A 17,078-nucleotide genomic window follows, 5' to 3' on the forward strand; every position below is an offset into this window, starting at 1 on the left:
ACACATTTTTATGTTTGAAATTTAGGTGGTCCATAGAAAGAACTTTAAAGCAAAACCAAATTAAGATAAGACCTTTCCACTAAGTTACAAAAAACATCTCAAGGAAAAGAATAATCTTACTTCATCTGGAAAATGTTCAGATTTGAAACAATATATTTTATAAGGTTTCTAAAAAGAAGCTGAAATTAGGAATAATGTAAAAAATATATACTTACTTTTGATGGTCATATTGGATTTGTCCATTGTTGCCTATAATCACTATTGCAGGATTATTTTTCTATAAATAAAGAGAATGTATTTGTTTTAAAGTCCTTAGATCAAAGAAGTATAGATCATTCTGGGTGTGCTATAAGTTCTCTTACACCGCTAAAATCCTAGGACACTGTGAGCATGGGACTGGTGTGGGACTTGTGGGAGCTCAGTAACAGGAGGACTAACTTGGCCTCAGCATTCAAGGAGCTCAATGTTAAAGCTCTCCTTTAAATTGCTAATCATGACCTCGGATAATCAGCGGACAAACTACTGACTGAAACAATGATCATCAGTCTTAGGGCTGCTAAAGCACAAGTTAATGTTTCCAATTCATAAGCACATTTTGCTCTTAACTGTTTTAGAGAAATCGGCTGATCAAAAAGTGTGATTACCATATATGAAAACATATCAACATGTGAGCTAGTAGTAGTTATGCACATATTTTCATGAAAACAAACAGTAATAATCTTCTAAACACTACTGGTCTCGCCACCTACATCTGAATGACTCATGCTGATCCATCAAAATTATTAAGCATAAACAGGGTGATGGGGAGGTGGGTACTGAAAAGTTCTCAGACCTGAGGTTCCACTGTTACCTCAAGTTGGTAGATGACAAATCATGAACTCCTAGCTTTAAATTTATAAATTCCCAGCTATATAAAGACTAATCATCACACTTAAAATACAGTTTGGGGAGTCCTCTACTATTAAACTGACAAAAGTGTTAAATAAGCTATATTGTTCACAGCCTAACTTTGTTAGCAAATATATTAAAATGGGTAACAGTCCTGAAAACAAATATACCTTTCCATCATTGTCAAAAGAATCAAAAAATATTCCAACACCATTCCACATATCAGCTGATCCAAACACAGGACCCTCCAAGCCTTGATTTTCTGTATACCAAATTGCCTGTAAATACATAACATGGGACATTTAGAGACTAGTGGTATATGCATTTATACAAATTTTCCAAGTTAAAGAAATTATCGTACCAGGCCATCAGCTCCAATTCGACCTCTTCCAGTCACTCGAAATGTCACCTCAACTTCCCAGTTCTCAAAGGCTGCTTTTGTCTTTGTCCACACCGATCCTCTTTGGCTTTTTAAAGATGGTGCTATTCGAATTTGATCTGAACTTGGAATAGCATCTAGAAATCAGGGAAGAAAAGTTTTGTTATAATTAGATAAAACTCAATGAATCACCACCAAACTGTTACATATACCTACTGAGACCTAAATTTAACTCAGTTACCTGTACAGTAATTTTGTTAGGAAAAAATTTCATGTTGACAGTTTCAGCTTTTAAATTTTAGCAGGTTTTGATACCCCCTCCTATCTTTTGAAGAGTGCAATATCTCTGCAAAAAGAATTAAAGCTGCAACCAAACACTAAAAATTCAAGGGGCAGCAGGGAGGAAATTACAGCTTGAGAGGCAAATGAACTATTTAATTCTCATGATATTCTTTTTCAAATACCTGAAAAATTTGCATATTTTCTTTTTTAAAACTGCGATTTTTTTTTTTTACCAGTTTACAAATGTTAGAAAGCTCAAACAGTGTGAAAAGAACACACCACTAGGAATCAAGAGACTTATTCCTAGTCTCAGTTCAGCTGTGTGACTTTGAGCAAATAATTCTTACTCTCTCGGGCTCACCATATGTTCACCTGTAAAATGAAGGGGCTGGGCTCAATCACTTATATACACCCTAAAAGTTATATGCAAAATTTTGAGCATATATACATTCTTCTAGGGAGAGGGTCAATCAACTGAATTTCAAGTCAATAATCAGTTCTTCAGCATCAGGAGATTCTCAGAGAGAACACTGATCCCCAAAACGATGGTCTACATCTCCATTCACTTACTAGCTGTTTGATCGTAGGCAAGTTACTCCATTTCTCTAACAACCTCATAGGCAAATAAGTGCTTATATAAGTGCATATAAATATTTCAATAAATGTTAGCTGTTCCTATTACTGGACTAGATAATTATTAAAGCACCTATGAGGTCTAAATTTGAACAATTCTGGCACACCTTTTCAGATATTAACCAGTTCTGACGTTCTGACGTCCACGCTGGGACATAACTGTATTGTCTCTTTACAGGTAGGAAAAATTGACTGAAAGACAAGTTGAGATATTTTAGTAAGTTCAGCCACTATTTGTCACCATCACTTTCAAACACTTAAAGGTTTGGGGCAGTCATCACAGAAAAAGCACTGGATATAGACATCAGAAGACCTGGATTTGAGTACTATTCTACTGACACTATCTATGTAACCTTTTCCAAGAATCTTAACCTTTCTGAACATCAGTTTTTTCCACCTATAAAACAGATAACACCTGCCTTGCCTACCAAGGATCTAATCAGAGCATGAAGAAGGTGAAAGAGCTCTGAGAGCTATAAAGGCTTACAAATTGCTGTTATCATTTTTGCCCTTATGGACCCAAGGATGTGTACTGACAGTACAAAAGAATATGAGAGTTAAGAAAAAGAAACACCATAGATTTGGTCTTAATTTGGGGATGATGTAAGGGGACACGTTTAAACTAAATCTTAAAAATTTCTCTATTTAAAAAAATTGTTTTAAACAATGGATCTCAGGGCAAAATGAAAGGGGAAAAAATGATCAGTGGAGTTAAGAAAGCTGTGAGACTGTAAAAATTACAGTGATAATGAAAGCAAGGGATACCCATAAGCAGTGATTCCCAGAGTCAACAGACAGAAAAGTCACTAGCTAAAATTCTCATCTCTATTTCAAATTCAATCTAGCCATACAACTTTCATTCACCCAGGTACATTATCTGACATTTCTGCAGCAGAAAAGCTTAGTTGGTTATAGGTTCTGAAAAGAGAGTCAACGTGACTAATTTAAGTAGTTGATTAACATTCCTAATTGGCTGATGTATGTGGTGTGAGCGTGAGAAAAAGAAGAGCAAGCCGGCAATGGAGAAATGCAGAAGTGAAAACATGTCAACACATTTACCACCACTACTGAAAAATTCATCGTCATTCCAAGAAAAGAAACAAAAATCCCCCAAACCTGTGTTTGGTACACCTGCATCATCTTTGTGTATTAAAACAATGCTACCTTGATAACAGTTGTCCAGCTACATACCCTTGATGAGTGGGCATATAATAAATGTCCGCTGAGTAACAAAATGCACTCTACTTCAAATATTTAATGACTTGGTCATTAAGTCAAATTGAAATTTATGCCTTTTAATTATACATTAATTTCAGTGAAATAGCACTTCCTAAAAGTGTGCTTCCTATTCAGCAACTACTTTCTAGAAATGGAACATTTTGTTTCAAGCACTCAACAATCTAAAACGATGTACACGAACCTTACATAAATGACTGCTTAATAACACATCAAGATGGAATTCAAACTGCCAGCGCTTCTTACCCCAGATAAAGGCATTTGCCACTTGTTTCAAAGGTTGCATCTGATGGTCACTGAACAGAGTTTACAGCATGCCAAGTGCTACGGCTGATTCCTTAGTCAGAGGTGACACATCAGCACTAAAGTACAGATATGTTTCCTTTCACATACGTAAATACCTAGCAAGGCTCTCTTACCCACTAACAGTGCTTAACAGCGCCAAACACATAAAATCAATAAAACATGGAGCACAGGTCATTTCAATCCCCCCCCCCGCAAAAAACTAAAAACAAAACAGCTGTATATATAATGCTATTCTTAGCCTCAAGTTCTCAATCAACAACCCCCCATCCCTTCTTCTACTAAATAAAGCAACGAGTGTGACTATTAAATTACCCACTGTGTTAATACAAGAGAAAAGATCAAAGACCACACCAAGTCACTGAGAAAGGCAAACTTAACGTACAGTTCCAAGAGGATGAGAAGAATGTCCTCCGACATAAAGACTTAAAGATTATTCTAAAGCCAACACATGCCACCTCTGAAGCCGTCAGGCGGCATCGGGTACAAACTGATGGGCATTACCCACTGCTAACACCGAGGAGAAAAAGCAGGGGAGGGCCGAGGGGGAGCGGGAAAGAAGGTGGAGGGCTGCCAGACCAGGTCTCAGGTTCGGAGGAGACGTGGCGTTGGGGTGAGACGTGATGCCTAGAAGCGAGCTCAAGTGAGTACTTGGAAGTGCGGGAACTAACGAAAAACCTCTAACCCAAACGGAAAGAACAGACGACATCAAAGAAGGGAGGAGGAAGGTCGAGTGGAGAGAATGTGGGAAAGACTGGGGGGCTGGCGGGGGGAACCTTGCGGACCAGAGCCGGCGTGCAGGCGAGGCTGCTGAGAAAGGTCCCCTCCACCGCGCATACGGGGTGCAGCGGGGAGAAGGTGAAGAGGAGGAGGCTCAAGGCGGGGAGGGGACCCGGGCCCCCCGACCTCTGCCCCGGCTTACTCCCCGCGTGGGCCCAGAAGGGCACGGTCCCGTCGCTCTGCACCAGGTGCGGCCCCTTGAAGCTGTATTTGTACTCGAAACGCCGATGTGGCTGCGCGCCTAGGGTGCCCGTGGCGCCGTCAGCTGCCGGGTGGCCTCCCACGCCGTCGCCCCCGACGAAACGACAGAGCGACAGCAGCAAAGCGCAGAACAGCGGCCGAGCTCCGGCCCGGGGACCCCTTTGCCTGGATCCCGCCATCTTGGATTCTGGGAAACGGGAGGCCGGCGGAAGGAGGAGGGGGCGGGCGCTGCCGCCGGCCAACAGGGCGCTCCATGATTGGCGGAGCCCGGGGGACCCCGAGGGCAAGGGTGAGCCCCGCCCCCAGCCTCCGCTGTCCAGGAGGCTGCTGGACCCAGAGCATCTGTGGGCGGGGCCTGGGGCGGCAAGGTCCGTCCGCTCCTCCTATCCTCTCCCAGGGCGGGAAAGGGACTGCAACATACCCTTCCCACCTGATGTGGAGTGTTGGAGGAGCAGATCCGAAGGCGAGGAGCTTCCTCCTGCCTCTTAACATACTCTAGAATTCTCGAGCCCTGACATGGAAGCAGCCTAAGTGTCCATGGACAGATGAATGGATAAAGAAGATGTGGCACATATATACAATGGAATATTATTCAGCCATAGAAAGAAACGAAATTGAGTTATTTGTAGTGAGGTGGATGGACCTAGAGACTGTCATACAGAGCAAGGTAAGTCAGAAAGAGAAAAACAAATACCATATGCTAACACACATATATGGAATCTTAAAAAAAAAAAAAAAACAGGTTCTGAAAAACCTGGGGGCAGGACAGGAATAAAGACGCAGACGTAGAGAATGGATTTGAGGACATGGGGAGGGGGAAGGGTAAGCTGGTACGAATTGGAGAGTGGCATGGACTTATATATACTACCAAATGTAAAATAGTTAGTGGGAAGCAGCCGCATAGCATAGGGAGATCAGCTTGGTGCTTTGTGACCACCTAGAGGGGTGGGATAGGGAGGGTGGGAGGGAGACACAAGAGGGAGGGGATATGGGGATATATGTGTATGTATAGCTGATTCACTTTGTTATAAAGCAGAAACTAACACAACAGTGTAAAGCAATTATACTCCAATAAAGAGGTTAAAAAAAATAAAATACTTTAACTGTTTAAAAAAAAAAAAAGAATTCTCGAACCCTGACACCTGTGGACCCACCACATCAATCCTCCCTGACTATAATAAACCTTTCCAGTATTAGGTAGAAGAAAGGCATTCCTTTTGACGTGATACCCATTGTTCAGTAGCTGGTTTTCATTAGGTGGACTTTGCAGAATCATGTCTTTCCAGAAACAAGGCATAATCGCGAATACTAATGGTCCTAGCCCCTGAGCTCCACCAACCTGTGTTAGGGCATTTCAAACTGGGAACCAGCAATCCACAGGCCCGGAGAGACCTAAGATCTTTTTGTTGGTGTTGAATCAGGTGTGAGTTTATCACTCAACCTTTACCATTCTCAAAATCTAATCCCAAGAGCTTGCCAAATTTTGAAACCATAGCAATAATGCATTCAAATGAAACTGAGTTTAGTTTTGATAAGAGGAATAATGTGCGGTGAAGGGAGGGAGAAATAGAACCTGGACATTTGAGATAGTATTGGTCTTTGATTCAACAAATAAGTTCTGCATTTTAAAGGGGAATCTCCTTTGCCTTACCTAGAAAAAATATTGTCAAAATATTAATGATCATCCAGAGTTTTGTTTTTCATAAATGTCTTACTGAATTTTTTTTCAAATCTGAGAATAAGCAGTATGATTTAAATAGTTTATTTCATTAGCTCTTCAAGTGTTCAGCAGGTGCTCTGTGCGAATTGTTCCATTTGTAGATTTTTTTTTTCTTTTTTTTGGGCCGAGCCGTTTGCAGCATGTGGGATCTTAGTTCCCTGACCAGGGAATGAACCCACGCCCCCTGCAGTGGAAGCTTGGAGTCCTAACCACTGGACCACCAGGGAAGTCCCTGTAGATGTATTCTTGATGTACTTGTGGGGAGAGGTGAACTTCACGTCCTCTTATTCCTCCATCTTGACCCCTCTCCTCATTAGCTCTTTTTTAATTTTTATTTATTTATTTATTTTATTTTTGGCTGCGTTGGGTCTTCGTTGCTGCATGCGGGCTTTCTCTAGTTGCGTCGAGCGGGGGCTACTCTTTGTTGCGGTGCGCGGGCTTCTCATTACAGGGGCTGCTCTTGTTGCGGAGCACGGGCTCTAGGCGCGCAGACTTCAGTAGTTGTAGCACGCAGCCTCAGTAGTTGTGCCTTGCGGGCTCTAGAGCTCAGGCTCAGTAGTTGGGGCACACGGGCTTAGTTGCTCCGCGGCATGTGGGATCTTCCCGGACCAGGGCTCGAACCCGTGTCCCCTGCATTGGCAGGCGGATTCTTAACCACTGTGCCACCAGGGAAGCCCCTCCTCATTAGCTCTTAATGTGGGCTATGAGTACCACATTAGCCCTAGAAGCTGCATGCCCACATTACTTTAACTTATTTTTCATTGACCTCCCAACTTACCTCCAGATTCATGGGCCATTACTATTAAATCTCTTTCTAGTGCTCAAATCAAACCTTTAAGTTGAATATGGATTTATGGCTCCCCATTCTTCAGTCTCCAGATGTAACTAAATGAAAGTACACTCCTCATTACCACCTCAGCAACAGCAGGAACAAACATTTAGTGTCTGTATAGTACCTGTGGGTCATTGCTTCAGTCTCTTCAGGGTTTTCAATTCATAGGATTTAATCAGTTTACCTCCAATTCTTTCATCTCTGTGGGAACTAACTCTATGCCTTGCATAGAGTGAAAAAATCAATAAATGTTAAAGAAATGTTAACGTTTATCTTTATGGCAAATACTTAATGAATGCTTACTATATGCCAGAAACTGCACTAAGTGCTCTGCACATGTTAGCTTATTTATTTTATTTTAAAAATGTTTTTATTGAAGTATAGTTGATGTACAGTATTACATAAGTTACAGGTGTACAATACTGTATAGTATTCACAATTTTTAAAGGTTATACTTCATTTACAGTTATTATAAAATATTGGCTATATTCTCTGTGTTGTACAGTATATCCTTGTAGCTTATTTTATACAACAGCATATCGAAATACTTGTTTCTCCAGCCTGCTGGGCATCTAATGAGAGGTAGGCAGAAATATTTGAGGAAGGAGTCACTTACCAAGTAAAAAGATAAAACCTCATGAGATGAAGGCTTTTCTTTTCCCTGTTTGTCCTTCCTTCTGCCTGAAATGCGTATGCAATGACGGACAGCAGCAGCCGTCTTGTGACCATGAAGAATGATGGCCCAGGAAGCCAGAGGAACCCCATCTTTAGCAATTTTCTTGAGCCCCTCTGGCAGGGGAGTTCTGCCTATCTCCAGACTTCTATCTTCTGAGATAAGACTCTCACTCATTTAAGCCATTGTTTCCAGGTTTTGTTACCTGCAATCCTAACTGGTACCATAGCTCACATGCATTGAGTGCTACTATGTATCAGGCAATGTTCTGGGTGGTAAACATACATTCACTCATTTAAGAGGAAATTAACCCAATGTTTTCATTTATTCTGCTGCTAGCTGTTTCATGTATAAGAAACAGTCCTCTTAACGTACTTGACTACCTTCCCTAAAATAACATGTTGGACATCTTAAAAGCTCTTCTCCAAGTTTTCGCCAATTATTAATATCCGTGATGAAGCACAAAGGCTTTGGAGTCAACTGACTGGGGGGTGACCCCTGGTTTTCCCAGCGTGTGGTCTTGGGCAAGGTGTTTAGCCTCTCTAAAGCTTGGTTTCCTCATCTAGATAAGGGAGATTAATAACAGTACCTATGCCATTTAAAATTTTCCATTTTAGAAAGAATTCACTGCCTGGAACCCAGTAAGGTCTCAATAAACGTGAGCTATTCTGGTAACATCTTTTCCCTCTTCCACTGATAGCAAAGAGAAGCCTCACTCAGCCCCATTAAATCAGTCACATCACGGTTGCATTCATCAGGAAACACGGTCCATCACTTCTTCCCATCTCTTATTTTCTCCTCAAGGTAAGAAAATACACCCAAGTTGCAGTCGGGTTTGAACAGTGAACACTGAAGAACTGGCGACTTCATAGTAATGTAAACTGCCCGACATCTTTTAGGTAAGTAGCAGATAGTTTATGAATAACCTCAAAGTCATGCCACAGATTTGGAAAGAGCAGAGCTAATATGACTAATTTGTTCTATTTTAATTGTATTACAAATGCTATAGTAGTTAGTGCTAAAGAATTTGCCAATTGCATTTAAATTTGCAATTTAATTTCTTCATGGTTACCTTTCAGTCAATGAATAAAATATAGGTAAGAATTGCCTTGGATGCAGTTTAGGTTAGGACAGAGAAGGGAGAATGATGCTATATTTGGCACAGTATGTGTTGACGTCATTTGTCTATGTATTAATATGTCATGTGTGGGTTAGGTATCCATAAGCTATCAAATAATATTTGTCTTAAGCAGTCGGTGTATGTGAAGATACTTTTCTTGGTCCTGTGATGTTTAAATAGACTAACTGACCCCATTCCAACCTTTAATATATAATTTTAAATTTGGAATTTTACCAAAATGTGAGATTTTGGTAAAAATGTAAAATGTAAATTACATCTTGGTAAATGTAAAATTAGGCCTGACACTTGAAAGAAGATATGTTGTTCACCATAAAACAGAACTGTTTAACTTTTCTTCATATATGAAAAGGTCAGTCATAATATGACCCTTTATACTTCCATTGGGACAAAACATTATCTTTCATTCCTTGGACAAATTCAAGGTAAAGTTAAGAGGGGGGAAAAAAGGGAAGAAATAGGAGGCAGGAGAACAGAAAGCAAAAGAAGAGAGAAAGAAATGTTTGGAGAGGGGAGGAAAATGTTCTTATCTGAACTGTGATATCGTGAACCATTTTTGACCACAGAATAAATATTTGTAGATACTGATTTCCCAATGCAAAATGACAAAGACCAGTAAAGGGAGGTTAAGCAAAACATTTAAATTGGGAGTCAAAGTTCGATGTAAAGAAAGGGGACATTAACATAGGGAATAATCGCACCCCTCCACTATACATTAAAGAAGAATTGAACCAGAGCTTTTAGGAGTTTATTTCTCCGTTCTCTGGAGATAAAGTCTTTTGCACACATTTGGAATGCTGGAGCGTATTCAATATGGAAACTGAAAGAAATCTCAGTGACATGTGAGGCAATAACAAAACTTTGTCAGCTACTGGCTAGCTCAATAAGTAAAGGATTTTTTATTTAATTCTTTCAAAGTTGTGGCACCCATGGCAAGATGATGCTGGAAAGAGAATAATTTGTTAATAACAAATCTCCTGCAATGCAAATCTCCCACCAGACCAAAAAAATGCTTTAAGCAATTTAGGTCAGAATTAGGGTTTTTTTCCTCTCCTCTCTCCAAAACAGCAAGCATATAGTAAAACCATATTATTTCAAACTTCCCACTTTATACAAAATTAAATTCCAGGTGAATTAAAAACCTACACGTGAAAAAGCAAAATTATAAATCTTTTAGAGGAAAATATAAGTGAATATATTTATGACTTCAGTGTAGGAAAATATTTCTTTCAAACAAACACAAAAGCTCAACTCATAAAGAAGAAATATTGATACACTCACCTACTGAAAATTCACAAAAACTTTTATTCAACAAAAGGTACACTAAACAAAGTGGAAGAAAATGTCACATACAGGAAGAATATAATTTCTATGCATAAATCTGGCAAGGGATCAGTATCCAGAACAGAAGAAGAACTCCTTGAAATCTATAAGAAAAAACATACATCCCGATTAAAAAAAAAAAAAAAGGATTAGAATAAGCCATTCCCCCAAGAGGAAGTCTGAATTGCTAAGAAATAAATGTTAAGATTTATCCCAAGTAACGTGAATTAAATCAGAGAAATTGAAACTAAAATAATGGGATACCATTTCCTAGTTATCAGACTAGTAAAAGTTTAGAAGTATGATAATATCAAATACTGGCTAGTATATAGAGAAATGGGAACTTTCAGACACTCCCCTCACCAAAGGCACATATTCTTGTTAGGAAAGAGTCGGGGGTGAAATCTATAGTCCATGAGACACTTCAGTAGCTTTAGAATTCGATATGATAATCCTCATTTTTGCTTAAGCTAGTTGGAAAGGATTCCACTTAGTTGCAGCAAAAATGGTGTTAAAACTACAGTTACGTGTCAGTTCTTTGCTTGCATTAGTGGAATCTCATAATGACTTTGAATCAATTGTATTTGATAAGAGTAATGAAAATGGTATTGTCTGCTTGCTTCTTGAATGTGATTATCCATTCATACATGCATGCGTTTATTCCTATTTACTCATCAAATATAATGAGTGCTCCCATATATACGGAATCCAAAAAAAAAAAAAGGTTCTGATGAATCTTGGGGCAGGACAGGAATAAAGACACAGACATAGAGAATGGACTTGAGGATATGGGGAGGGGGAAGGGTAAGCTGGGACGAAGTGAGAGAGTGGCATGGACATATATACACTACCAAATGTAAAATAGATAGCTAGTGGGAAGCAGCCGCATAGCACAGGGAGATCAGCTCGGTGCTTTGTGACCACCTAGAGGGGTGGATGGTGGGGTGGGAGGGAGGTGCAAGAGGGAGGGGATCTGGGGATATATGTATACATGTGGCTGATTCACTTTGTTGTGCAGCGGAGACTGGCACAGCATTGTGGGGCAATTATACTCCAATAAAGATGTTAAAAAAAAAAAAAGCCACTATACTTCGAACTCCCAGTTTCCTCTAGTGCAGCGGTCCCCAACCGGCACCAGGGACCGGTTTCATGGAAGACAATTTTTCCATGGACCGGGCGTGGTTGGGGGGGGATGGTTTCGGGATGATTCAAGCGCATTACATTTATTGTGCACTTTATTTCTATTATTATTACACTGTAATATATAATGAAGTAATTATACAACTCACCATAATGCAGAATCAGTGGGAGCCCTGAGCTTGTCTTCCTGCAACTATATGTTCCCGTTTGGGGGTGACGGGAGACAGGGACACCCGAAGTGTGTTGCTTATGTCCATCTACTCTGTAATCTCGTTTTGGTTGCTGTCACTGCAGAAAACCCTGCTTTACAAAGAAAGGATGATGGAAATGGAAGCAGGCTTTTCAGTGCTTTTGTGGCAATCTCAGGATATTCTGCCGTGACTTTAATCCAGAACGTACGGAGATCTGAAGTTGTCTCAAACATACTTTTAAGGCCACCGTCATTTGCGATCTCAAGCAGTTGATCCTCTTCTAGCACGGACAAAGTCGATTCACCTGGTTTATTCACAAATGGGTCACAGATCCATTCCTTCCCAGTTCGGGGGTCTTTTGTGGTTGGGAAGTAATGCTCAAACTCTTTTGAAAGAGAGATAGATGCGCAGTTTTGAAGGTTTCATGGTTTTGTTGGATAGCTGGTTGCCACATATTATACAAAGTGGGCTTGGAGAATGTGAATCACCTGTTGCAATGAACCTGTAACTTAAGTAGGACTCTTGGTATTTTCTTTTAAATGCAGCTTTCTTTTTGTTGGCAGCCCTAGAGTCTTCTGCTGTCTCATCATTGGGTCGTCCCCCTTTTCAAAGAAGCTCTCCAGCAACATTTGTTTTTTTACTCATTTTGGCTAGGGTTAGCTTGTGGGCTTACCAAAACTGTGACTGAGACAAGTGCACAGTGTGGGAAAGAGGCGCAGATGGAAGTGGTAAATAAAATAATGGGCAGGCCATGCGTGGACTAAAATAAGTGTCGAATTCTGACTTAAAGCCTGCCACCAGATGCGGCTTAACTGTCACTTGCCACTCACTGATAGGGTTTTGATATGAGTCTGCAAGCAATTTATTTATTGTGGTCTCTGTGCAGTCAAACCTCTCTGCTAATGATACTCTGTGTTTGCAGCCGCTCCCCAGGGCTGGCATTGCCGCCTCAGCTCCACCTCAGATCATCAGGCATTAGATTCTCATAAGGAGCTCGCAGCCTAGATCCCTCGCATGCGCAGTTCACAGGTTTGTGCTCCTATGAGAATCTAATGCCGAGGTTGATCCCACAGGGGGCGGAGCTCAGGCGGTGGTGAGGGTGATGGGGAGTGGCTGTAAATACAGATGAATGGCTCACTCGCCCCGCCACTCACCTCCTGCTGTGCGGCCTGGTTCCTAACAGGCCATGGACCAGTACCAGACCATGGCCCGGGGGTTGCGGACCCCTGCTCTAGTGGACTTTCTGTTTATAACAGCCCCTCCCAACTTTCCCTTCTCCTCAACAAAAAGTTTCTTCTCCTTTCTTTGCTGGACTTGCATGTGGTTTACTATAGTTGTGTGTCTTGAATTGCAGTTGTTTTCTGTTCCCAAATAAACTTGCTTTGCTGGTATAATAAAAAAAGTGTTGAGTGCTCCGCTATACTAGAGGCAAGGTAGTAGGAATATAACTTCCTGGGAGATTTCAGATTTAAGCTTAAAAAATTGTTATAAAATGTTAATAGGGGCTTTCCTGGTGGCACAGTGGTTAAGAATCCGCCTGCCAATGCAGGGGACACGGGTTCGAGCCGTGGTCTGGGAAGATCCCACATGTTGCGGAGCAAATAAGCCCGTGCACCACAACTACTGAGCCTGTGCTCTAGAGCCCGCGAGCCACAACTACTGAGCCCACAGGCCTAGAGCCTGTGCTCTGCAACAAGAGAAGCCCACGCACTGCAACGAAGAGTAGCCCCCGCTCACCGCAACTAGAGAAAGCCCACGCACAGCAACGAAGACCCAACTCAGCCAAAAAAAAAAAAATTTAATGGGATGCTTTCAGCTGCAAGAATGAAAAAACTCAATTTGAAATGGCTGAAACAATAGGGAAACCTGGCATTGGACAGAACTGTAAGTTAGAGGTAGGTAGGGCTGGATGCAGGAAGGTATAAGCCGTCTCTGCTCTGCATCTTGGAAATGTCTGTGGCCCTAACTTGCATTGACTTTGTCCTCAGGTTTCTCTCCAAGTTCTAAGATGGCGGTTCCTTCCTCATGTTCCATGAGACATAGAAAATCTCTCTTCCAACCTTGGAATAAAATTTCCGCCCTTCATTTGATGAGGTCCACTTAGGTTACATGTCCATCTTTGGAACATTAACAGTAACCAGGGGAAGACCATACACTGACTCAGTTACTGGTAAAGAGCATGGGATTAGGAGGTGTGGTTAAGAACAATGGTTCTCAAACTTTAGTGGGATTCAGAATCACCTGGGGAGCCCCACGCCCAACATTTCTAGATAACATAGTAGGCTGAGGATAGTATGTAAGAATTTGCATTGCTAACAAGTTCCAGGTGATGCTAATGATGTTTGTCTGGGGACTACGTGTTGAGAATCACTGGCCTAGACGAATCATGGTCTATCCTAGGAGCTGAAGATGGGGTCGGCTCCCGAGCCACATGGGCTATATGTGTGAGGGGTGAATATCTAGCCAAAGCCAGGAGATCAGGTCAGAAGGAAGAAGGTTGAAATGAAAGACGGAAGGCAACCAACAATGTCTCCACTGTTTAAGCAACAACATGATAATGTCTTATAGAGTTTATAGATTAATAAGGATGCAAAATGCAAGAGTGATCTAAGTTAGGAGGATGTGATAACATGATTATAAGAACAAAGAGTTTTCAGTTCAAGATTACACTATAGTTTCAATAATCAGTTTTTAATCAACAAGTAGACAAGACGTAAGGTTTCTAAGGAAGGTGAACGTGGAGCTGTATCAAGTCTCTACGAAGAACAGTTGCTCTACTTTCTGGATCACCTCTTCTGGTTTACAGAGTTACTCTTGTCTTTGCAAGGCTAGTGCGTAACTGCTAAGGCAGGACTACAAAGCAATTTGTTTAAATTCTTCTCCGGATGGTTTTCAATGGGGTTGCCTTTTTATGTGTGAGGATGTGATAATGGAATGTTTAATTCCTCCATTTTTTTTTAATCAGTTGTATCTGCACCTGTTACCCAAAGCATGTGAAAAAAATAAAAAGGTGTTTCCCAAAGTGTGCTTAAAGCTCACTGGTGTCAAGAGATACTATGAGGTACTGTGAGAATAAGAATTCTACAAGCAAATAAGTTTAGGAGACTTGAATTTTTTAAAGTGTGAAAAGCTCATAAAAGCTCTTTACTTCTGAAGCCCAATTAATTTTGATTTAACTCAGCATTTCCCAAGGTTATTTGATTACAGAATCCTTTTTGCACAACACTTAGTAATATACTGTAGGCCTTCTGTCATGTGGAACAGACTTAAAGGAATGTTGAACAAAACTACTTTTTAAAAAAATTTATTTTATTGAAGTATAGTTGATTTACAATGTGTTAATTTTGGCTGTACAGCAAAGTGACTCAGTTATACATATATATATTCTTTTTCATATTCTTTTCCATTGTGGTTGATCACAGGATATTGGATATAGTTCCCTGTGCTATACAGTAGGACCTTGTTTATCCATTCTCTATATAATAGTTTGCATCTGCTAATCCCAAACTCCTAATCCATCCCATATCCCCACTCTCCCCTCCCCCTTGGCAACCATAAGTCTTGAACAAAACTACTTTAAAACACTGTCAAAGAAAATCTCAGTTTCCATGGGTAACCACTCCAAGATTTACCAAACCCCTCTAAAAGCAAATCACTCTGATGGCTTATTGAAGGTACCACAGTCAAAGTCAATTTCCTGGTTTTTCCCACATACCATGATTAAGCTATGAACAAATGCAATTAAATGATTCTCATATAACCTTTCTAATAATTCCTATTCTGACTACTACAGTTGAACAGAATGAGGGCTGCACGATGCCTTATACACAGTAGATGCTTAAATATGTTTAAAGGCGATACACAGCCGAGGAATATAATCATGAACACACAAAGCTGTATATGTAATCAGTCAAGCATTCTGATAGACTAGGATTTCAGCAGTTTGCAGACAACTCCTTCAGAATCTGAATGAATTTTTTGAGGTGCTGAATCACCAATGATGTTTATTTCTAATTCGATCCAGTTCAATTTCCTAAACACTTTTTGGATGGATGCCTGTGAGATTCCAGGCTCTGTACTATTTTGAGTTTGATACTTTAATGTTGAGGACTATTAATAATATTTAAGATTTTAAGACAGTTTTTTTTAATCTTCTGGAACTACACTCAATAATTTCATTATAGTCTAAATGAATAAAAATCTAGTAATGCTAAATGTATGCTTTCATGACAAATCTCATTCAATACCTGCACTTACTCATATTTTACTTATTTCCAAAGCCATTTCAAGAGGCATCCCATTAGGTGCATTCTAAGAGTCCCTCCTTTCCACTAATCTTGCTTTGAGGCCTGTATAATGTTAGGGAAAATACTACAGGGCCCCAACATTTTCCCCCAAAGTGTTTACTTTGTTTTTTTAAAAATAGTTTCTTCCATTCCCTTGCTTGTCCATAACTGGTCCATGAAGCCTTGTAATTGTGTAAATGCATAGAGCACAATCTGCAGTTATGATAAAAATATGTATTTCAATTGAAAGCATGAGTTATCAAAGACAAGTGGGCGCAGGCTCCTGCACCAGAATGAATCTGCTCAATATTGACATAGCGAATTGTCCGGAGGAGATTAAACTGCAACTCGAAAAGCAGGCAGAGGAACAGTGAGTGACAGGGGCTTTATGGGGGGGCAGTGCCTCCCAGTGGGAGAGTTCATCTTCTTCCTCAAAGAGACGCCTTCAGGGATCATGTAACTTGAATTCCCTGTGAATTCAGTGTCATCTTAGCTTGACCAGCTCTGGAAGAACATATTAACCTCCGCTTGTGATTTTCAGAAAACCATTCTAATTTAGCAAGTAATTAAGGGTCACATGCAGGATAAAGAGCTAGATAATCTTGGATTACCCACAGGAAGCTTTGTCTCCAAGGCAACCCCCGATGGAGGGGCTGTTAATTCGAAGGCCAGTCGGTTAATGAACTGGGAATGGTAACTGGCTCTCAGACCCGGTCGAACCAGGGAAATGGAAATAACAATTATATTGCTATTGAATGATTCAGTGGTAGAAAATAAATGCTTCAAAAGCCAGCGGAGGCAAAACATTTCAAGAAAGGATATAAATTGTCACTGTTCTGCTAGACCGAGCCTAGGGATCTAAAATTAGCTTATCTTGAATTCAAGCTATGCCGATCTTTATTTATGAATTTTAGCCTCATCTCCAGCTGAATCCTCTGGTTTCAGTGCTTTCTATGACCTAATTACCCTACAGCCTCATTTCTCCAGAGGGGCAGCCTCAGTAACCAGACCAGGCTGGGAGAGTGGCCCAAGGGACCTTTGGAAGAAGAGACAAAAGTGGCATTGTCCATCAG

General features: G+C 40.7%; 1 protein-coding gene and 1 long non-coding RNA gene across 3 annotated transcripts in view; one reads left to right on the plus strand and one right to left on the minus strand.

The window, feature by feature from the left end:
- The window catches only part of LMAN1 (lectin, mannose binding 1), a 29,590-nt gene extending 24,678 nt beyond the window's left edge, over positions 1–4,912 (minus strand). Inside the window, exons 1-4 of the mRNA XM_036874486.1 lie at positions 4,644–4,912; positions 1,250–1,404; positions 1,059–1,166; positions 216–277 (exon numbers count right to left, since the gene is read on the minus strand). Of these exons, the coding sequence (XP_036730381.1) occupies positions 216–277; positions 1,059–1,166; positions 1,250–1,404; positions 4,644–4,881 (563 nt within the window). The 5' untranslated portion in view covers positions 4,882–4,912. The remainder of the gene's footprint in view (positions 1–215; positions 278–1,058; positions 1,167–1,249; positions 1,405–4,643) is intronic.
- The window catches only part of LOC118906804, a 58,471-nt gene continuing 45,709 nt past the window's right edge, over positions 4,317–17,078 (plus strand). Inside the window, exons 1-2 of one of the 2 annotated variants that reach the window (XR_005022597.1) lie at positions 4,317–4,364; positions 8,732–8,826. This is a non-coding gene — a long non-coding RNA (uncharacterized LOC118906804). Of the gene's footprint in view, positions 4,365–5,313; positions 5,370–8,731; positions 8,827–17,078 lie in introns of those variants that run through there. The other variant, XR_005022598.1, reaches the window with a different exon arrangement.

Source organism: Balaenoptera musculus, chromosome 14 (assembly GCF_009873245.2).
Source record: "Balaenoptera musculus isolate JJ_BM4_2016_0621 chromosome 14, mBalMus1.pri.v3, whole genome shotgun sequence".
Taxonomy (NCBI): Eukaryota; Metazoa; Chordata; class Mammalia; order Artiodactyla; family Balaenopteridae; genus Balaenoptera; species Balaenoptera musculus.